This window comes from Hypomesus transpacificus, chromosome 13 (assembly GCF_021917145.1).
Source record: "Hypomesus transpacificus isolate Combined female chromosome 13, fHypTra1, whole genome shotgun sequence".
Lineage (NCBI taxonomy): Eukaryota > Metazoa > Chordata > Actinopteri > Osmeriformes > Osmeridae > Hypomesus > Hypomesus transpacificus.
In genome coordinates, this window is record NC_061072.1 from 691,727 (window position 1) to 714,811 (window position 23,085).

General features: G+C 43.6%; 1 protein-coding gene and 1 long non-coding RNA gene across 2 annotated transcripts; both read left to right on the plus strand.

Annotated features, from left to right (window-relative positions):
• Positions 1-17,140: 17,140 nt before the first annotated feature.
• LOC124475960 lies at positions 17,141-18,104 on the plus strand. The gene is made up of 3 exons (XR_006956980.1): positions 17,141-17,170; positions 17,275-17,853; positions 18,047-18,104. It is a non-coding gene; the product is annotated as an uncharacterized LOC124475960 (long non-coding RNA).
• A 109-nt stretch (positions 18,105-18,213) lies between these two features.
• Positions 18,214-22,694, plus strand: LOC124475785 (protein mono-ADP-ribosyltransferase PARP14-like). Its single transcript, XM_047032598.1, has 7 exons — positions 18,214-18,349; positions 18,445-18,504; positions 18,598-18,774; positions 18,991-19,173; positions 20,032-20,685; positions 20,892-21,031; positions 22,404-22,694. Exons 3-7 carry the CDS (start codon positions 18,717-18,719, stop codon positions 22,578-22,580), a joined length of 1,212 nt encoding a protein of 403 aa, XP_046888554.1. The 5' UTR covers positions 18,214-18,349; positions 18,445-18,504; positions 18,598-18,716; the 3' UTR covers positions 22,581-22,694.
• The last annotated feature ends 391 nt before the right edge of the window (positions 22,695-23,085 follow it).

A 23,085-nucleotide genomic window follows, 5' to 3' on the forward strand; every position in this document is an offset into this window, starting at 1 on the left:
CCCCAAAGTAAGTTCTTTATGCGCGTGAGTCTGTTATTAATTTCAACGTTCCATCCAACCAATGAATTTTTAAGATTGAAATTTTATTTTGACGTGAATCAATTTAGAACACGTTTTCTTTTGTTGTGAATAGTGCAAACCTTTTGGAGAGATGTGCAGAATTGGTTGGATCTAGAGGTTGAACTCCAACCCCTCACTATAAATCTAATTAGGTTTGGTATTTGTCTGGAAAACAAAGAGTTGGATATTGTTATTAATTTTGTGTTATGCTTTGGTATGGATGGTTTAAGTCTAAACCCAACTTTGATCAGTGGATGAATGAGCTTAAATTATTGTGCAAATCTTTCAAATTAGTTAAACACCAAAGAGCCCTCAAATTGGGTTATCTTCTCTTTCTCTATACATATAAATTAATTTTAAAAGGCCCTTTATTTTATCTTATTTTTAACTTTTATTATTCTTACTTTTTGTTTGTTTGGTTTACTGTGATCTTTCTCTTTTGATATTGGCTGTGCTCAACCTTAGACTGGAGAAGTGTTGTTATATTCAGAGCCTTGATTTTGTACCTTGTTTTTTCATATTGTGAAGACATAAAAAAAATATATATATAATATAATATAACAGTCAACATAACCAAAACTCTTGTAATGTGTACTACAATAATTTTTGTTCGATTCTCGAACCTGGCTCATACTACTAGCTTTTTCATATAATATTATTTTAAGTTTGAAACCAATCCTAAAAGGGTGAACTAGCCCCCATTTATTTGCTTACGTCAAGAAAAGCTGCCTGGAAATGTGCGCGCGGTTACGACTCATAGGTCTCTCGGCAGGGGGGTGTCCAGGGGTGGCACTGGCCACCACTGAAAAGTGATTGGCCACCACTGTTGCCACCCCTACCATGCACTATCAGTAACATTGCACTACTGTACCTCACTGTACCTCGCCACCAGGCTCCTGTATGGTCATTGACTTAGTCACTGATCTGCAAATTTGCACTATTGTACTGTACTCCACTTAGGTTAGAATAGGTTATAGGGTTAAAACAGGTTTTATGTGCATTTAGGGTTAGTGTAGTGTACTATTTATTGTTATCTGTAATTTAGGAAGTTTTAGTATTAGGGTTAGTATAGTCGATTATTTAATGCGATCTGTATATTTAGGAAGTTTCACTTATTTAAGCTCAGCATAGATGTAAATTATGTTCCGTGTACTTATGTGTTATGTTATGCCAGGTGCTTGCGTTGTCTTGTCTTAAGAATTTCAGTACCCAGTCTAACCTTGTGTTGTTCTGTACACCTGACTAATAAAAGACTTGAACTTGATTTTTGACGATATCGAGATATCATTTTTTAAATATATATGGCCCAAACCCTAGTTTAAGGTTATGGTTCAAACTTCACCTTTAGAAAATCACACTATCCAATGCCCAATTAGAGAAAATACCTAATGTTTATGTTTGTCATTACTCTAGGAATCTATAAATATTGGTCGAATTACTGAATAAATGGTTCTAAATGTATGAGTAGGCCTACAAATAATAAATCTGTCATTTCAAGTTTGCAGTTAGAAGGTTTCTGACGTGTATGACTGGTAGAACTTACAGAATCCATAGATTCCGTAAGTTCCGAAACTGTAGACTTATTTATAGATTGTTGAAAATTATTATAAATACATTAGAATAAATCATAGATTGCCATAGGGAAATCCCATATGTGGGATGCTGGATTTACATTAAGGATGTGACCATTTACTAACTACGCAGGAGGAAAATGTTTGTAGAAAAATGCTTAGTTTATTGAGATATAACACAACGTGTTTCATTACCTACATTAGAAAGGGTAGATAACAAAATGTAAACTTGAGTCTCAATATGTGGTTGATGGCTACCCTGCTCTGGGGCTGTGCTCCTGCCTGACCACCTTTTTCAAAATGAGACACGCCCGTGTCTCACAGCGAATGCGTGAGAATCCTGCATTTTTTTGACATATGTCGGAGTGGTGTAGTAGGGATCGTAGCGTTTTTCTTCCGGCTGTTTGTATTCTTGATTCTTTTTCAATATATTCCTCACAGGGCGGACTGGGAGAGACTGAGATGAGGAGGACCCTCTTGACACTGGTCCTTTTTTTCAACAGCGTTCGGTTTTACTTTCCCTTTCAAACAAGCTTACACGAAGTCACGTGACGAAATATTTCTTTGAGATTTGAATGTAGCCTAATTGTATTTTCTTCTAAACAAAAATGTACACTGTCTGAACACATACTGAATACTTGTATTCACGATATATGGATGGTTTTTGAGTAGGCTATAGTCCTACATACACGGTAGCCGGTGTAACAATAGGCCTAAAATCACTTTTTTATTTTACAAAGATAGGCATATAAAATGTACAAAAAATAGTCAGCAGGTAAATATAAAGAGGAACACATTTTATACAATTAACTAAATGTTTCACACAGTTCGACCAGTTTGACACTTTTTGCATTGTGCATTGTTTTTAGTGTTCTAATGAAGTAATTAAAGTCATGTAGAAAATGAATATATTTAGGTACTGTTAAAGACAATGTACACTTATGAATCAAATATTCAGCCATTAAAATAAACACATTCTAGATTAGAATTGCAGTGAGATAGATAACAAATTACATCACAGTCTTAATACAATATCTGAATTAAATTTGGAGGTTAATAAGTTAGATAAGTCAACCCAAAAATCCCCAATAAGATAGAAGAAAAAAAAGTGGACTCAATATCAGTTTGTTAAAAATTACAAGTCAGCTCATTATTGCCAGATTTCAATATGATTTCATTTTTAGGGTAAATTATGCTGAATTTTTAAACGCACATCTCTAACTTTGTTGGGGATTCAACATGGTTATTGTAAAACCCATGTTTTTTCTGTTTTCTATTAATGCATTCCAAAGGAACCTTCCCTAGGGGTGATACGTTTCCTTGAAGGCAGAGTACTTGTAATTTTACTACCGCACTTAGGGTCAAGTATTGCACATAGGTTCGTCAGATCAAACAACTAGATAGGCCTACGTCAACTTTGGCACAGCTTTATGGGCAATTGGGATTTCCGGTATTTTCCAGTCATCCTGATTGAGGTAACTCTCAACTCTATGCCAACTTTTATCATCTTCATTCAAGATTCTTTTGATTAAATTTTAAAATTACGATCTTACGGAGGAGCAAAATCTTTATGTTAAAGTGAGTGTGCTTTGGTTAATTGTGTACAGCATTTATTTGGCCTGCCACAGGCATTGAAGAACATGTATACAAGCATGTTTTCTCAACTAATTAAACAGTAAATGTAAATTCAATTAGGATATATTGTGGAATAAATGGTCCAGCTAAAAGTTTGAATACACTATTCGAAGGAAGGGATGTGGCTAGCAAATGAGGGGGCCTAGGCCCCCCAGGCCCCATGTTTTCCCATATTTATTAGGATACAGTGAATTCTGTCACGTCTGGCTATAAAGAGGACCCAAACGCAGAGTGCAAACAATAAAAACTGAAAATCCCACGAGCAAAAGGATCGGAAAACAAGCGGCTTGAGAGCCGGAGACTAGAAGGAGTAGTCCAAAGAGTCTGTCCAAAGATGAGTATATCGAGGTCACACACAGGTAGAGTCCGAGATCGGGAGAGCCGTCCTATCGGCCTACATCCAGGGGTACAAGGGCAGAGCGGCTCACCGCGGCTGAAATTGATTGAAATGAGCGTCAGCTGAGCGCTGACATGAAAAAAATACAAGACGAACACTATAGGCGCGCCTCCCGAGCCCCGATTCACTTTTAATAATTATTTATTTTCAAGTATGGGCAGTAAACATTTAGTGGACTACCTTGATTGGGCGGAGAAGCCTACCCGGATGTTTCCCATTTCTCGTGTTTTCTTTTGTCAAATGAAAATTCGAAAGTCTGCAACTCTCACAGCAACATATAGTGGGCAATGTGGCTTCGGACTCCATAACATATATAGCCTACCTCAGTGGTTCACAGGCAGAATTTCAGAAATGGGGAAAATCTACCAGGTTCAGGTGAAATTGACGTGCAATAGGCCTACAGAAGAACAGATTAGCAGTAGGATATGACAATGCTAAAATTGAAATACAAAATTACTGACAGACTTCTTGGGAATTCAGGTAAATACCCGTAATGCACTTAACTTTAATGGGATATCGTCAAGCTTTTGATTATTTAGATTAAATTGACCTGAAATTGAATAGGTACTCCATCTGAGTTTGGGTCTGACTGAGGCTCAAACATGTAGGCTTATGGCTGAATCCCTCCAATGTCTCTAGCTTTCGTGTGAGTAGCCAACTGAGCAGGCTGAGATGAAGCTGAACCACCAGTTCAAAACCAAAGGCACCACGGAGGAGTGGCCGTCCTGTCTTCCACCGAAGAAATCCAAAATCGTTCGTACAGGTATGAACCCTTGTTTGCTCTATTCCCTCCAGTCTTGTTATAGGCCTACATTATGTTTGCCTTTGTAATTGTTATATATTTATAACCACATTACCAACCATAACCTAAATTACGTTCATAATCAAACAGTAACTGATAGCATAACGGGGAAACAATATCACGTTGGTAACATTAGGAGCACTGGTTATTTGACTGCAATGAAAAGTAAAACTAAAATTCCAGAACCCTGCTTTCGTAATGTTTCACCGCTCAGTAGGCTATGTATGTAATTATATAATTAGGCTATAATTATTTTGCTCCGATTTGTTTGCTGCCAGTCTGCGTTCTGCCTTTCAAAGCTACGATCTCTTATCGCTAAAGTCAAAGAGGCTCCTTCGTAAAAGTTCTGTCATCAGGCATGTAGACCAGTAGGGTATCACTGCGTTGCATTTAGATCTGTAGCGGCTTTGGGCCTATAAGCAGTCCATAAAAAAGGCCGCAAGAGACTAAACACGCTACACGGGAGTAAGAACATCGACGTGCACACAAAATAATCCAGCTCCACGTCAAGTCGGAGTTTTACCGTTTATTCTTTCATCAAACAATGCTGGTACCATTTGATTGCATGAGAGCGGTAGAAAAAAAAGGTGAGCAGGTGAAGAGAGGCGGTTAGGACCGAAACTGTTCTGTACAGTAGCGAGTGGTAGGCCTACGTGCCAGTGGAGCGAGTGGTAAGTGCCAGAGCGAGGTGAAGTTAGTTTCATATTCGACATTCGACATTCGTCTCACATTCGGAAGACGCTACTTTGCAGCGCCAAGTTAGGGACCAGGTGAAAATTACCCATACAATTTTGAAAATGTCACGGCCACAGCCGTGCCCCCCTAGTGTTTCCCTGTCATTGTCGTCACCTGTCTCGTTCAGTTGTCGTTAGTTTCATTGTGTTCACCTGTGTCTTGTTTGTTTCTGTGTATTTAGGTTCCTGCTTTGTGTCCAGTCTTTGTCTTAGCATTACCCTTTGTCCCTGCGTGTACCCTGTCTGTTTCCTGTTTTGAGAATTAAACCTGTGTTCCTCGCTATGCCTCGGTACTCCCCTGCATTTGGGTCCAACCCCACCTCACGTCGTGACAGAATGCTAAGACCAAGATGGGACCCAGCAGAGAGTTCACCCAACCCTTTCCTAGGGACCCGCCTGGCCCTTGGTGGACCCCGAAGCCTGCAGCTCAAGGCCCACCCCAAGTCCTGGTTCCAGCCCCAGCCGGAACCCCGACTCCAGCCTCGGTCCTGCCCTGGGCCCCTGCCTCGATCCTGCCCTGTGCCCCTGTCTCATCCTGAGGTTGTGCCGCCCTGCGCCCGGACGAAGAAGGTTGCGCCGCCCAGCACCCAGACCACCAAGGCTGTTCCTGCCAGGGAGAGTCGGCCGCCTGCCGCCAGAACCCAGCCCCGTTCCTGCCCTGTGCCCCAGCCCCGTTCCTGCCCTGTGCCCCAGCCTCGTTCCTGCCCTGTGCCCCAGCCTCGTTCCTTCCCTGTGCCCCAGCCTCGTTCCTTCCCTGTGCCCCAGCCCCGTTCCTGCCCTGTGCCCCAGCCTCGTTCCTGTCCTGTAGCCCAGCCTCGTTCCTGCCCTGTGCCCCAGCCTCGTTCCTGCCCTGTGCCCCAGCCTCGTTCCTGCCCGGTGCCCCAGCCTCGTTCCTACCCTGTACCCCAGCCTCGTTCCTGCCCGGTGCCCCAGCCTTGTTCCTGCCCTGTGCCCCAGCCTCGTTCCTGCCCTGTGCCCCAGCCTCGTTCCTGCCCTGTGCCCCAGCCTCGTTCCTGCTCTGAGCCCCTGCCTCGACCCGAGGTTGTGCCGCCCAGTGCCAGGCCATCCGAGGACTCCTGGCCGCCCCCTCCTCCGCCCGAGGACTCCTGGCCGCCTCCTCCTCCGCCCGAGGACTCCTGGCCGCCTCCTCCTCCGCCCGAGGACTCCTGGCCGCCTCCTCCTCCGCCCGAGGACTCCTGGCCGCCTCCTCCTCCGCCCGAGGACTCCTGGTCGCCGCCTCCTCCGCCCGAGGACTTCTGGCTTCCTCCTCCGCCCGAGGACTTCTGGCTGCTGCCTGCCGCGGTGCCCGCGCTCCCATGCGCCCCGGTGCCCGCGCTCCCATGCGCCCCGGTGCCCGCGCTCCCATGCGCCCCGGTGCCCGCGCTCCCATGCGCCCCCTCGTCCGCGCTCCCATGCGCCCCGGTGCCCGCGCTCCCAGGCGCCTCCTCGTCCGCGCTCCCAGGCGCCCCCTCGTCCGCGCTCCCAGGCGCCCCCTCGTCCGCGCTCCCAGGCGCCTCCTCGTCCGCGCTCCCAGGCGCCTCCTCGTCCGCGCTCCCAGGCGCCTCCTCGTCCGCGCTCCCAGGCGCCCCTCGTCCGCGCTCCCAGGCGCCTCCTCGTCCGCGCTCCCAGGTGCCTCCTCGTCCGCGCTCCCAGGCGCCTCCTCGTCCACGCTCCCAGGTGCCCCCGTGCCCGTGCTCCGGCGTCCGGGCCGCCCCCCGGACCTGCCTCTACCCTCTGCCCTGCCTCCGGGCCGCCCCCCGGACCTGCCCCGACCCTCTGCCCTGCCTCCGGGCCGCCTCCCGGACATGCCCCGACCCTCTGCCCTGCCTCCAGGTCGTCCCCCGGACCTGCCCTGACCCCCTGCCCTGCCTTGTGGGTCGTCGGGTGACGTCCCTTGAGAGGGGGGTACTGTCACGGCCACAGCCGTGCCCCCCTATTGTTTTTGGTTTTGCCCTGCCCTAGTGTTTCCCTGTCATTGTCGTCACCTGTCTCGTTCAGTTGTCGTTAGTTTCATTGTGTTCACCTGTGTCTTGTTTGTTTCTGTGTATTTAGGTTCCTGCTTTGTGTCCAGTCTTTGTCTTAGCATTACCCTTTGTCCCTGCGTGTACCCTGTCTGTTTCCCGTTTTGAGAATTAAACCTGTGTTCCTCGCTATGCCTCGGTACTCCCCTGCATTTGGGTCCAACCCCACCTCACGTCGTGACAGAAAAATGATGACATTTATAATATTTGTATGACTATAAAACCTCAAACAAACAGCAGAGCATTCCAACAATGTCTGACCTACTTCCACACCCTTTACTTTTTCAATAAAACTTTTTAAATGATAGAAAATAGCATGAAATCCTTGCTAATCTCAATATTTTTTCCAGACTTGGGTCAAATCTCAAATATACACCATATTATTCTAATAGTGTCTGGCCTACTTCCACACCCTTTACTTTTTCAATAATGTTTTTAAAAAAATGATAGAAAATCGCTAATCTCTGAAAATAGCATGAAATCCTTGCTAATCTCAATATTTTTTCCAGACTTGGGTCAAAAAATCTCAAATACACACCAGATTATTCTAATAGTGTCTGGCCTACTTCCACACCCTTTACTTTTTTAATAATGTGTTTTAAAAATGATAGAAAATCGTTAAACTCTGAAAATAGCATGAAATCCCTCTGAAATGTTATAGAAGACGAGTAATCATGTCATACAGGAAGACAGGATCACAATCCACCACAACGGATCAATTGACATTCTCAGCTGTCAAGTCTTAGGTAAAACACTTTATATATAAGGAATATTTTGAATCCAGTCGATACTGACCTGACAGAGAGAGAGAGAGAGAGAGAGAGAGACAGACAGACAGACAGACAGACAGACAGACAGACAGACAGCGCAAATTAGAGAGAGAGGTATGTGTAAGATTACTCTGATGTAACCCCTTGACACACCCATCACTTTGAGTGTCTTCCTGTCAGAAAAATTGAAGATGTATCTTTTTTTATTCTGTATAAAATGATACTGTGTTCAGCATTCCTTGTGTGGAAAGAGAGGCCTACTCCCAAACCTGGAATAGATGGAGACGCAAACTCTGGTGACCATTTGCTTGACAACTATATGGTCAACTAGGGTTGATGACGCAAACACTCACACACGCGCGCAAGGTCTATGCAAGGGAGCCAATGAAAGAAGAGTTATGAATAAATTGGGATTTCCTATGTGCTTACATTATTCACTTATCAATAGAACTAGTCATTGGATACTAGTTAGTAAGTTCTCATGTGAGATTAGCGATTTACTATAATTTTTTAAAAAACATTATTGAAAAAGTAAAGGGTGTGGAAGTACGCCAGACACTATTAGAATAATCTGGTGTATATTTGAGATTTTTTGACCCAAGTCTGGAAAAGATATTGAGATTAGCAAGGATTTCCTGCTATTTTCAGAGATTTGCGATTAACTATCATTTTTTTAAAACATTATTGAAAAAGTAAAGGGTGTGGAAGTAGGCCAGACACTATTATAATAATCAGGTGTATATTTGCGATTTTTTGAAACAAGTCTGAAAAAGTCATTGAGATTATCAATGATTTCATGCTATTTTCAGAGATTAGCGATTTTCTATCATTTTTTAAAAAACATTATTGAAAAAGTACCTTCACCTCGGTAAGTGCCAGTAGGTGTGTTCGAAATGGACTGACTTCATGCAGCGCAGGCGGCTGACTTGAAACAGTGAATTCTGGTTAGACTTTTTGTCCAACTTCTTGGAAAATTTGATGAAGAAAGGGTTTTGTCCGCCTCTTCACTAACGGAAAGACTAAATTGTAAATAAAGTAAAGTAAGCAAACAGCGCTTGATCGGCCATGACTGACGGTCAACGCAGCAAACCACGAGAAGCTGGAATGTCCAACTTCACAGAGCCGTTTTAAACTCCTCCCCGACCTCAAGCGGCTACTCTCGCCGGTCGTTTCATGCAGCCGCAGTCCATGTTGAACGCACCTATGTGCCTCCACTGGCACGTGACAGTGGCTAGTGGTATGTGCCAGCGCCTCCACTGGTAGGCCTATGTGACAGTAGCTACTGGTACCTGCCAGTGCCTCTACTGAGATAGCTGCAGCCTGCAGCCTCCCATCTCATGCCCTGCCGTCTCATGCCCTGCCGTCTCATGCCCAAGCTGTCCAACTTTTAGAGGGTCAAAAATACTAAATCGCGAATTATTTTACGAATGGAGTTAAAGGTAAGTTCGTGAGCACGTTTGTTGCAATAAATAGAAAAACTTTAAATTGATTTTTTTTATCCATATAGTTTGCAGATTTCTGGATGTTATTGTTCTCTCCATGATGTTAACGTATATTTGATGAAACCTGCGATGACCTTCATTTAAAACTGCATCAGCTTTTTATGTTGACATTTGTTAGCGAATATTAGCTAACGTTACCTAGAGCAATTTATGGTTGCAGACTTTGATGGTTTCTTTTTGTAATTTTCCTTAAGGTAGCCTACACATCAGTGTCTGAACACACCGCAGGTGACAAAATGCACGGTGTGCTGTACCGACCATCATTTTCCCCCAACCGTTGTGGTTGTGCTTAACCTTAACCTCGATCTCTGCTACGACTCCTGGCCTTAAACAAATCCTAACCTCAACCGTCGTTGTGACACCTAAACTCAACCGGGCCTCCCAGGCTGCAGCCGTAGAATGGATTTGTAGTCTAGCAAAAAAAAAAAACACGTAGGCCTACACCTAAGTAGGAAGGAGAAATAGCGGACCAGACAAGCTTTTATTTTGAAAAGTAGAAGCATGAGACGGGAGGGCATGAGACGGGAGGGCATGAGACGGGAGGGCATGAGACGGGAGGCTGCAGGCTGCAGCCATATACTCTTGGATCTACTGGCACGTGACAGTTCCTGTTCTGTTGATAGTGGTACCAGAGAATGTTTAATATGGGGAGAACTGCCACTCTCGAGAAACTTCCGGGTTCTGAACTGGTTGCAGTTCAACTCTAGTTCCATATGAGGGCGATAACGGTCGAGTGCAGAATGAATGGAGGTCTATGGAGCTATACCCCTCAAAATCCACTTTTCTCAGGATATAATTCTTTGTCTAGTCATTTGAATGTTGAATTTGAAAGGGAAGGCAAAAAAATACACACTGTGTATATATTGCTGGGTGTTAGATTTTTTTATGTCGCCTTTTGTTTAGGGCTGCAACAACGAATCGATTAAATCGATTCAAATAGATTATTAAAAGCGTTGGCAACGAATTTCATTATCGATTCAGTGTGTCGCGCGACTATAACGCCACTCAATAAGTCGCGGATATGTTTGAGTAGGCCTATAAAAAAAATACGTTATTGAGTAACATTGTTCTGAAACACACGGGGAGCCAGAGAAATCAGTATGACCTAAGTCATCCAAGGTGTGGGAGCATTTCACACTAAATACATAGAAAAAGTGTGTTAAATGACTGAGGTGAAGTTAGTTTCATATTCGACATTTGTCTCACATTCGGAAGACACTACTTCGAAGCGTTGCGTTAGGGACCGGGTGAAAACTACCCATACCATTTTGAAAAATGTAGACTTATCATATTTTTATGAATATAAAACCTCAAACAGACACCATATCTTAACAATGTCTGGTATACTTCCAACGCCTTTACCTTTTCAATTAAGTTTCAAATAAAATGATAGAAAATCACTAATCGTAGAAAATAGCTTCATCCTCGCAAATCCTCAACAAAATTGTGTCCAAAAATCTTAAACACTAGAGCAGTGGTTCCCAAACCTGTCCTCAGGGACCACCTGTCCTGCATGTTTTAGATGTTTCCCTGCTCCAACACACCTGATTCCAATGAATGGGTCGTTATCTAGCTCTCTAGAAGCTTGGTAACGAACATGCATTTGAATCAGGTGTTGATAAACAGCCATTGTACCGCCAGAGACGCTGCATTATGGCAAGCTCTGGTCACTTCCTTTTTTTTCTCGAGGCATCGACAACACAGCTGACAGGTTATTGGCTGTTTATCAATCCTAAGAACGCTGAGAACGCAAGTACATTCTTTTGAAGAACGTTCTGGCAAGCCTCCTTGCGAGAATGGTCTTTCAAGGACGCAAGGACGGAGAATGAATTGAGATGGTTAGGGTTTTCCTGGACTCGCAGCATTATGATAACACTGACTGAGTACAAAAACTAGATAACAAAGCTAAAAAATGGTCCGTCTACCTGTAATTTTGCGTTTTCTGTAGCCCTTGCTAACTTACAGTACCTGTTAACTAGTGTCTGCACTGCACTGAGATGCTACTAGCTAGGTTATCGACAAGTCGGAGCAAATTTACAAATTAGCCGTTTTATCAATAAAATAAGAACATTTTCAGCGACTGAACTGCCTATTTCTCGTCACATTTTAATTCAGATGCAGATTTACACGTACCGTTTAGCTGAAATATGAAAAGTAAAAAATTACAGTTGTGAGGTTTGTCCGCCTCGCTTGACATCTTGCAATGACGTCTGGGAATTCAGAAGCGTTCTCGCTGGTCAAGTCACCATCCGATGCATTCTCGATAAAAGGTGCGGATCAGGAGCATTTCCGGGTATTTTTGGCGTTCTTGGTGACTTGTGTTCTTTGGATTGGAACAGTACTTGGGCAATAAAAGATGACGTCAAACGAGTTCGCAAGAACACAAGAACGGAAAAAAACGTGGATTGATAAACAGCCAATGATTCAACTTCGGATGCCATCAAGCAGGATCTCTGATCGTAGTCAGTCCTTCACTAACCAATCAGCATTCATTAGCAGAATGCTAGCGTATTATGGGCAACAACTACTCACTCTGTAAGAAATCGAAAGGACTTGAGTACTCGTTCATTCAACTTTCGATCTATAATCCATGTTGAACATGCAAAAACTATAATCAAATCTGAGATTTCTCAACGACAATCAGGCGAGAGACACATTTAACCGTTTAGCTCCATAGACTCCCATTCATTTTGCACTCGACCGCGATCACTCCCAGTGGAACTCTGGTGGAACTGCAACAAAATTCAGTACGGGGCTTAATAGGGAGTGGGCAGGCTTTGCCCGCCCAGATAATCTGGCCCGCCCATGAAAAACTGAGCTACGATCGTGCAAAGGCAAGTGCGATATCGGTTTTTCCTGGAGAGACATCATGGCTAGCAAACGAACGAATATAACAGTTGCTCAGTGTTTGGATGTACAAATCAAAACAAAAGTACTTTTTTTTGTTCCTTCATCCAAACCTCTGGACAACCAGTAGGCCTATCTTAATTTTATTTTCGCTGGAAAAGCGCTGACACAACTTCCCAAAGTTTTGTATGTCTGCGCCAAACATTTCAGCCACTACTGTTTCCTCAACTTGAGCCAATACAAAGCTTGCTGAAATTAAATTCTGGATCATTACTAACTCTCCTTGTTCAAACCTTGGACAAGTACGTTAACTAACGCTATATCATTTTGTTGCTTTACTGTATATGGTTACCTAGCTTGCTACCTTTAGAATGTGGCTGTAACATTAGCTCTGCAGCTAACAGCTGAGTTACTGTTGCTAATGTAAAGGTAGATGGCATCAAGTGTGTGTGTGTGTGTGAATACAAACGCTATAATACCAGTGTTGTTCACTTCTTTGTTATTTGAATAACCGTTATGCTGTTGGTGTTATGGCGCGCGCGATATCCACCTTTCCCCTCATCGAAATTATTATGAGTGTACACCTCTGCAAACCAGGGTGATCAGATGAGAATGGGCAAATTCGAGGCATCTTACAGCAACGGGGCTACGGGCCAGCTGAGTTACAGTCGCTAATGTAAAGGTAGATGGCATCAAGTGTGTGTGTGTGTGAATACAAACGCTGTAACGCGAGTGTCGTAGGCTACACTTCTTTGTTATTTGGATAACCGTTCTGCTGTTGGTGTTATGGCGCGCGATATCCGCCTTTCTCCTCATTTAAATTACTATGAGTGTGCACCTCTGCAAACCAGGGTGATTAGATGAGAATGGCTAAATGAGGCATCTTACAGCAACGGGGGCTACGAGCCATTGGATACATCCGTTGTAAACATTAGCGCATGTTGCCGCCCCTCTCCTCCTCATTAGCATTTAAAGCTACAGACACAACAGCGCATTTTCAGGAATGCTCATCGTGGGACTGCTCATAGTGGCTGTAATTATGGACCAAGGCGGAATTTCGGGAAAGATACTTCAGATACAGTAATAGGGAACCTCTAAGGCCTATATAAAAGCATCCAAAAACAGCATATCATGTGACCTTTTACTTTTGGAGCAGCTCCTCAATTGAAAACTCCATTCTTGTCCGGTTTTCGCGCCAGGTGCAGCCATAGATATATATATATATAAACACTAGATGTCTTACAGCGGAGTCTAGAACGTCTTCCAGTTTTTAAACCAAACCGTTTAAAAATCGGTTGAAAATTGAGCAAGTTATGCTTATTTAAAAAGTACATGTAGCACCAACCCAATGTTATGGGTGAGCTAGTTCACTGTAGCAAGATGGCCGCCATGTGCGGACGTTCGACTCCGTTGGCCGGCAACGCGGACGAAACATCTAGTGTTTATATATATCTATGGGTGCAGCAGTGACAGTTGGGAGAAGCTACAACCACTGCGCATGTGTGAACTCCCTCATTCAAAAATCAAAATTCAATGTTGACTCCGAGATAAATATTTTTACTGTCCAATCATTATATTGCTATTCATTATTGATTTCACAAATTTCTCTATAGTTTGCTAGCATTAATACCAATATACTTACTGTTTCTAATCTCCTAGGAAAGGAATTTGAGAACTTCATAATTACTCGACAGCCCTAGATAATTTGTGTGGGATTGACCAGCAAACTTACATTAGGCCCACTTGTGTTACAAATCCTACTGGCCTTTTTTAAAAACCTATGAGGCAGGTATGGTGACAATGCATGCATTAAAGTCATTAAAGGAGTACTGGACCAAATAGATATTTCTGTTCTGCCAGGGGAAGCATTGGTGCATCCTTTTCTGCTGGTTATTCCCAGCACTGGGATTTACAATAAATTATTTTTGTATCTATACAAACACTACTAATTAGCTACTTTTACATAACATTAAACAAAAATGTTTAAGAAAACTCAATGACCACTGATTTCTGTAATTTCACATGCATTTCTTCATTATTATTAACCTGAAAAAATCTGTAAAATATTACCTCCCATCTCATGTTAAATTACATTTGAATATGTACAATTACAATGAATTGTTATTAAATAAACATAATATCTAAGTTATCTTAAATAAAAGTAAAACACCTGTAATTTTAAGGGTGTAACATTTATTTTACTGCAAATTTTGGTAAATCTGCACGCATATCATTGTTTTATGGAAAAAAGGAAATATCTGTGTAAAAAATACAGTGCATTTCATGGTAAAACAACTAATTTTTTACAGTGCAGGTGCACATCCTCCACCTCCTGACAGTGACTTGATCAATACAAAAACTATAAAACCAAATACTTAGCCTATATGGCTCCTACAATATCCTTTTTTTACAGGATGATCAATTTAAAGGAATTATCTGACTAATAAAGTAAATTGTTCAAACACGTGCCCCAGTAAAAACAGTTTTGCACGCCCATGTTTCGCTCCCCTTGCAAGGCAGCAAGTTCGCTTTGCTCGCGTCGCCAGTTATGCTACACTGCCTTGCGGGGTCTCACGTGACGTCCATTGAAAATGAACAGGAGTCGGAATTTTGGCTGCGAATCGAGCCGAAATTTCGACTTCCAATTTTTAATTAGGCTACTACAGACTAGTTTAAATGCTGTAGCATACAACTAACGTAGTAAAATCTTAATTTCATGTTTTTTTATCCATATATATATTTTTTTATGTTTTATCATCTTGTAGCCAAATTTGCCAGTGGATCGCGAAAAAGCCGCTGCCAAAACGATCGTTGCAGAGTGCAAGCAAATCGTGGGGTTTCGAGGCGCTTCGCTGCATGTGTGGCTGGTCTAATTCCTGACTCCACAAATCCAGTTCAACCTCCACAGCCATCTTCAGACGACCAACAGGTGTGTCACAATACCATGGGACTGAATGTTGAAATTGATGCATTTTTCATAATAAATAATATTTGTAAATGTAGAGAACAGACTCTTGACAACTGTCTTGTTGGTAAATTGTCAAACCAGTTTTGATTTATTTACCTGGACAGTGGAAAGTACCTTGCTGCGTCACAGGCAAACCCCCATTCTGCTTTACTTGTTCCCTGTTATAGTGTGCTTTTGTGTTATGTTTCCCCACTTGATGTCACCCAAGCTTAATGTTCCCCTTGAGTAGGTACAAGTGTACCAAATGCATATAAATAATTTTTCATGTATTAAAAAGACACAGTAAACTAAAATGCTCAGCTATGATGTTCAACTGTCATTCATAGACTACAGACAGGATACCTATTTAAACCCTCCATTCTCTCTCAGACCCCATCTAGCGGGAAGCTGAAGAAGGTGTTCATCATGGACCAATACCTCCTCCAGTACCTTAGGGACTGTCCAAAGGCAAACAAGGCTCTGAGCAACCAGCTCAGCGCCCTCAGTTCCTCTGTCCAGCTCTCCCCTGAGATAGATGAGGCTGTGGTGAATGGTGGGACTGCTGGGGCGGAGTCAGCAGTCCTTGATTGGGCTCAGAAGGTAAAGCAGATCTTTGACAAGGTGCAGAAAGTTTACCGTCCCCACTATGAGGTGGACCCAGTGAGGATAAAGATGTTGATTTCAAACATTGCTGCCCTGGAGACTGAGGATGTGAAGGTGTACTTGGAAGAAGATACATTTGCTGTGGGGGTGGGGAGGGACGTGAAAGAGAAGCTGAAGATGCTGGAGGTGAAGACCCAAACACGAAAGTATTGCCCAGTGTCAGAGAGACAGTACTACTTGGTGAAGGAGAAGCTTGAGAAGGAACTGAGGATCCCTAGCCCCGGAGTGAAGATCTCACAAAATGAGTCCAACACTCTGGTCTTTGAGGGACCCACCCAGGAAGTTCAGTTGGGATTGACAAAACTAGAAGAACTGTTGAAAGGGATTAAAGAAAAAAGTTTTCAACTTCCCAAGGTAAAGTTAGACTTCATGGAGTCTAGTGGTTCTGTATCCAGATACCAGGCCCGCTTTAAGTGGAGTCTGCTCAGCCCAGTTGCTCTAGAGATTGGGTCGAACCTGATCCTGTCCAGCTTTTCATCAGATGCACTGGAAGAAGCTGCAACCACTGTTCTTAACGACTTGTGCTGGTTCACTGTGCCTCTAGAAGGAGCATTAGGCCTACCTCCAGCACTGGACAGGCTGAAGGAAGCCCTAAGAAATGCCCAGGGTGAGGCCAATATCACAAGCCTCAGGGTGTCTGTCAAATACCATCATGGATTCTCCAGAGACCCCAGGACTAGAGTGCAGCTGGTGGGCTACAGTGAAGAGGTGGGGAGGCTGAAGGAGGTATTAGTGGACTACCAGCTTAACCAGGCTGAGGTCCACGAAAGCTTACCTCTGCCTCTCCTAGAAATGGTTGACTCATTTGATAAATTCAAAGACCTGGTATGTGCAAAGCTGAACCCGGGTGTTAAACTAACATCGTCTCACTCCCCAGTTCCTTCCGTGAAGCTATCTGGACCCCGTTGTCTCGTTCAGAAAGTTTTGCAGGATTTCAGTGCCATTCTGGCCTGCATGACCTGCGAAAAGGTGGTCCTGGATGGGCAAGGAGCATTACTGTACTATCTTGGGAAAGGAAAAGGGAACCTGGAGCAAGTGGAGCGCTTTTTTCAAGTCCTCATATTGCCCCAGCAGGACTGTCAAGCTAGGCCAGCAGCAGCGATCCGGGCAGAAAGTACTGCCAGTTCCACTAGGGGGAGCAGTCCTCTCCCAGCTCCAACAAGGTCCCCTCTCAGCCAAGCATGCCTGGAGGTTGTGTTGGGCAGTCTGGAAGACCAGCGGGTAAAGCAAGTCCTCTCTTAACTTACACACTAGTCTCATCTGCCTCCTAATCGTTTATTTGTATTTTTTAATTAAGACTTGTATTCTCCCCTACTACAATAAAGGTGGATGCCCTGGTGGTCCCTATGATGAAGACCCAACTGCACTCCACCATGATAGGCAAATGTTTGGAAAAGCATTTTAACAATGTCAGCACAAGTTTTGAAATAGCTGCACAGCAACGGTTTTGTACCCCAGGGGAGGTTCTGGGAGTCAAGTTGACTTAATTCCTTGTTAGCTGCAAGGTCTTCTTTGTAGAGTGCCTGCCCTGGGATGCAGCTGAGGGTCAAAGTGAGAAGGTAAGTTACATTTTGAGTCAAGCAAATGGAACACTGGACACACTCACTCACTGTTTTGTATATTTAGAAGGGTGACCCCTATTTAACCCATGCATAATGCAAATGCTGTCACCCATACACGCACTGCGTACTGGACTGGCCCGGGTTTTGGACATGTGCAGGCAGCAAGGCCTGAGATCTGTGGCTTTGCCTATGATTGGACCTGGGATAGCTCTGAAGTTCCCTTTATGCGAGGCAGTACGTATTCTGACAGAAGAAATTATCAAGTTTGGGTTGTCCGGATCCACTGGGTCCATTTTAACAATCCGCATCGTGGTCAAGCCTGAGTACCCTGACTCTGATGAGGTGAGGTGTCAGATTTGATAAACTTTCAGCAATTTTTTTATTCAAAACAATCTGCAATTTCTTATCACTCTAAGCAGGGTTTCCTTTAAAAAGACAAATTTCATAAATTTTCTTACGACTAATACTGTAGATATAATGTAAAGTGTTTGTATTGTATCAGTAGGGCTGTCATGTAATTTTACTGTAATTGCAGAGCTTTCAGAATATCCACAGGATCCTACGCTCCAAAATGGTGAACAGGAGAGGAAAAGGCAAGATTGATTAGTTGATCAATTGGAACATAGCAACTGTAGTAGATAAATTGAATATTTCATTTTTACACCTCCATTTCATTTGAATATTTTATCCCCAGTGGTCTTCCGTTCATTGACCTCTGACCTGGATACCATCACCCTGGAGGTTGGGAAAGTCCAAGTGCAGCTGGTATTTGGTGACATCACCAATGAGAGAACTGATGTAGTTGTGAACTCGACTGACTTTGTTGACCTACAGTCTGGTAGTTAACCGCATATTTAGACAAGATTTTTTAATCTTATTAGCTTTGAGAGCAAAAAGACCAGATTTGATTTCATAGTGTGTCCCACATTGCAGGTGTATGCAAGGACATTCTGACTATAGCTGGACCTGAGGTGCAGACTGAACTAAGATCAGGTGATAAATATAGTCTTTCCCCTTCTTACCTCTCAACTAGCTGGTCTGAGGTCAGCTCTCTAAGACTTTGTTCTGCTCTGTTCCTTCCACTAGCTCATGTGACCAGAGGAGGGTTCTTTGAATCCAAGCCTGGTCGATTCTCCTGCAAGTCCATTCTGCATGTGAACGGAGAGAAGGATGCCACCGTGATCCAATGTCTGGTCTGTTACATCATGAAGACGTGTGAACAGAAAGGACACCAGTCTGTGGCCATTCCTGCTATCTGTGCAGGTCAGTGTTACTGCAGCCTGGAGATGATGCCAGACAACATTTATACCGTTTTTTTTAAAGGCATCACAGTTATTCACTAATATCTAACATCAACCCTCAGATTGTTCTACCTGAAAATCTATCTGTCAGCGGTGTGCAATAATTAGCTAGGAAAATGTACCTTCATAGAAGAACATTGCTGTGAACAAAAGTCTTTATATCACATTAAATATGTAGGCAAGGAGGGTCTGGACCCAAAGGTGGTGGCCGACACCATTCTCTGTGGCATCAAAGCAACAGTGTTGTCCAGTCCTCTCCACCACCTCACACTGGTTCGCTTTGTCTTCATCAAGATCAATGTTTTCCTGGCATTCAAACATTCTGCTGAAAAGCTCTTTCCCCCTGCAAATCCCTCAACAGGTTAGTAAGAAGAACATGTGGAGTTCCATATTGAAATTTCACAGGAGGTTGTGGAATTGGATCATTGTTACAGGTAGACATATTGACTTTGAACACACCGCAAATACAGTGATTTAGTGGGGTGTGGTCGTTTAAGAATAGACATGCTTAATTGATAATCAAGTTGAGGTCAGGGTCACAAGTAAGAAATATAGCTATACGCATTGATTTTTTTTTTTTTGTGAAGATTTAGGACTTAGGCTGTAATTAAACGGGAGACGGAGGGTTTTGTTTCAAGAAGCTCCTTCCGAAAGATAAGACGACCTATAAAGCAATTTTGGGGGATTTCTCCATTTGGTAGAGTGGTCAGCCTTACTGGAGTGGAGGGTGTCGACTAGCTGATTGAATTCTGCTGAGGTGATCATATTGGGTCCGTGTTGAATGGGCGGCGCTGTGGAGGGGCTAGCAGGTGCTTCAGCACCCCCAAGAGATACCAAAGCACCCTGATAGCACCCCCAAAAATCATTTCTGGAAAATCCGATCGGAGAATCGGATGTTAATTGTACGGAGTCTGACACGGAGCAGTCCACTGATGCGTTTGCCCTGGATGCAGAGAGGGCAGCTAGCACAACTGCAGTTCCATTCAGATTAGCATCACGAGTGGCCAAGTTTTGCTCATTTATTAATAGTATTTATAAAGAATATATATAATTGCACAGCTCCCCCTGTCAATGATCTAGCACCCCCTCAGCACCTGCATTGAATCTGGCGCCGCCCCTGCCGTGTGGTCTGTTGATTCAGTGTTACAGTGATGTGGTAAACCTCAGAGTACCCAAACTATGTTCTTATGCTGACTTTATCATCTATTTCTTTTTCCAGCTCGCCCATATCAGTCCTCCATTAGCCCAATATCTCATCAGGCCCCTCCTCCAACCTCCACAGGCCCAGACCTAAGCAGCCTTCTGCCCACAAGCCGCTACCCACAGTCCCCATCTGAGTTCCTTGTGCTGGGCCTGTGTGAAAAGGGTGTGTCCAAGGCAGGTGCAGAGATCAAGAAGGTGTACCAGGACCAGTGCAGCCTACATGGCTTCAGAAGGGAAGAGCTAGCTGGGCTTACTCTAGCCGAGGTAGGCGAGCTGAACAGGCAGGTGTTATCTCTGAACCTGACCATGGAGCTTTACTGTGGGGGTGAAGACCCAGGTCAGTCTACCCAGGGAGGGTTCACCCTGTATGGGCCAAAGGATGGAGTTAACAAGGTAGTGCAGCTTGTCCAGTGGTGTTGTCTGCGCCGGGAGAGGAGGGAAAGGGAGCAGGAGGAGATGTACTCCTACGTAACCTGGTGCATGATGGGTCCCAGGGGTGATTGGGAGAGGGTCCCAAAGGAGGCCAACCTCCAGCTGGAGAGGCAGGAGGTGCAGGGTGGAGTGGTGGATGGGCTGGGGGGAAACTGGGTGGTGGATTTGAGGAAGATGGAGGCCACTGCCCAGGATTCAAGTAGGTTGACTAGCCTGAAACGTCTGGAGAACATTGAAGGTGAGAACATGTTTCACTGCTTGCTCTGCCCACCCAAAGCAACACTGTAGCTACAAAATTAATTTAGATTTGTTTTAAAGCCTAGACAGCAGGTTTTGTCCACGCCTTTGCAAAACTGCTCCCGTCTTAGCAGGTGTATACTTTTTAACCACTTGTAAACTAAACCTTCAAACTGTCTTTGGTTTGTGTGATTCTGTCTCTCCCAGACTTCTGTCTCCCTCTGGATTGGGACAGCATGGCTCCGGGGGAGTCCTTGAAGCTGGTAAACCTGCCCACCTCCTCTGTAGAGTTCCGCAGGGTTAAAGAGGACTTCAGGAGGACCGCTTCCAACAGGACTGTGCTCATGGTTTGTATGGAATGAAAAGCATGGGTTTGGGTTTAACCTGTCCTGCCGCTAAAGGCCCCGGCAGTCAAACGTTCCACAAACGTTCTTCAGCGCTATCCAGCGTTTAAAATTAAACGTTGAAGACGCTGGTCTCCATGAGAACTTTTGTGCATGTTCAAAACTTTTGGGGGGGACACTAGCATTCTCCGCCGATCAACGACAATTACCAGCATCACCAGCGTCCACACAACGCTCTTCTGGCGCTATACCACCGACCATGGACGATTTCCAACGTTTCCTTAAACGTCAGAATGTGTGACGGGGCCTTAGTAGTGAGGTTTTGTCAATGGTCTTGTAGTAGAAAGTGAATTTTTACCCAATAAAAACACTTCTCATCAGGCTGAAACATCTTTAGTCAAACACTTGCAGCAGTAGAAGAAATTGCAAAGAACCTAACCAATGTTGTTCAACACACATTATACCATACGATACACACGATATTACCATAACGTGATTCTAAGCCAAACACCCATGTGACGTATAAACAATCCTTCACACACCTTAAAGTCTTAGTAACCTCATTTTGTATCCTTTGAGACATCCTTTTCTCTGGGGGCACTATAAGCCTTTCTTATGTAATTGAAAACTTATAAGACTACGTGCTATTACACATTTTATTTGATGCAATGTTTTGACACATGAAGAAGATAAATTGCCACAACACAATTTACAAGTCTTACTGAACTTAGATCAGTGCTACTTCAGTTAAAATCTAGTTTGTATCAGTACACTTCTTAGCTCGCCCTGCCCCACCAAATATGGTTATAGCCTGGAGAGGAAATTTGGCTCAGTCCAACAGACTACTGTTCATCTTATTCTAACTCCATTTACATTGTTCTTTCAATACATTTCAATAGTGTAGCTGCAGAGACATAACCTGCCACAACAGGCTTTTGACACTTGAAGGGACAGTGGTAGGTCCCTGCAATTTGCTAATAAATTGCATCGGTGGATCAAAGAATAAGAGCCCCACCATGTTTGTAGTATTTTATGACCTCCAGGTCTGCTCTGAATACCTCATTACCTTTTAAAAGAGGTTGTAGTTTCTAGCACAGTACCTAGGACAGCAGTAGTTGCTAGGAAAGCTAGAATAGTAGTACTGTAAAGGACATTATGGGCTGTATGCAACTCTTGTGTCTAGTTATAAAAGGGAACACCTTTCATGTCAAAATGTACCAGAGCATATCACAAAACAATGTAATTTGGAGTCTCAAAGATTTGCTGGTGGTCAAAATGGTTGATTTGTACTTACTGACCCAACTTAAGTTCACCATGTGATTCACAAAATGTGTACTCAACAGTACCTTACCTAGGTCCATGTTTCCTTGTGTAGATTAAACGCATTCAGAATGTACACCTGCGGCAGGCCTACGAGGTAAAAAGAAAACAGCTGGAGGATAAGAATGGGTCGGGTGAGAGGCTTCTGTACCATGGTACTTCGCATGAGGGAAGCCAGGCCATCCTGGAGACTGGCTTTAACAGGAGCTTCGCTGGTCAGAACGGTGGGTAGATTTAACCCTTCCACACACGCTAGGCAAGGCAAGCCTTTAAATGAGGCTTGTAGTTTCTAGTACCATACTGCAGTAGTTGCTAGGAAAGCTACTTCTGTGATTAGTAGAGCTGTAAAGGTAATTATCTTTGTATGGTTTGTAATGACATAACAATATAAAAGTATAAATATAAAAAAAAAATATATATATATATAGTATACTTTAGCCTACTGTATTAAAATAGGCAACTTCTACACTGTTCTTTCAAAATTATTTTCTGTCTTCTGACATTCCTGTTTAAAGAGACTGGTTGTACCACTGTCTGACCTCATCATCCTTCTTGTGAGAATATTCTTATTTTTATTCATTTTGCCCTCAGCAGTGTCTGTTGTAAATAATTTGCACCTTCCAGGAAATAAAAAGAAACCCTTGCATTTCCATGCTGAGACGTTATTTCTTTGAGCAACAAACCAGAAACACTGAATATTTCAAATGCATCTTTATGAGCATTTCATATGCATGTGA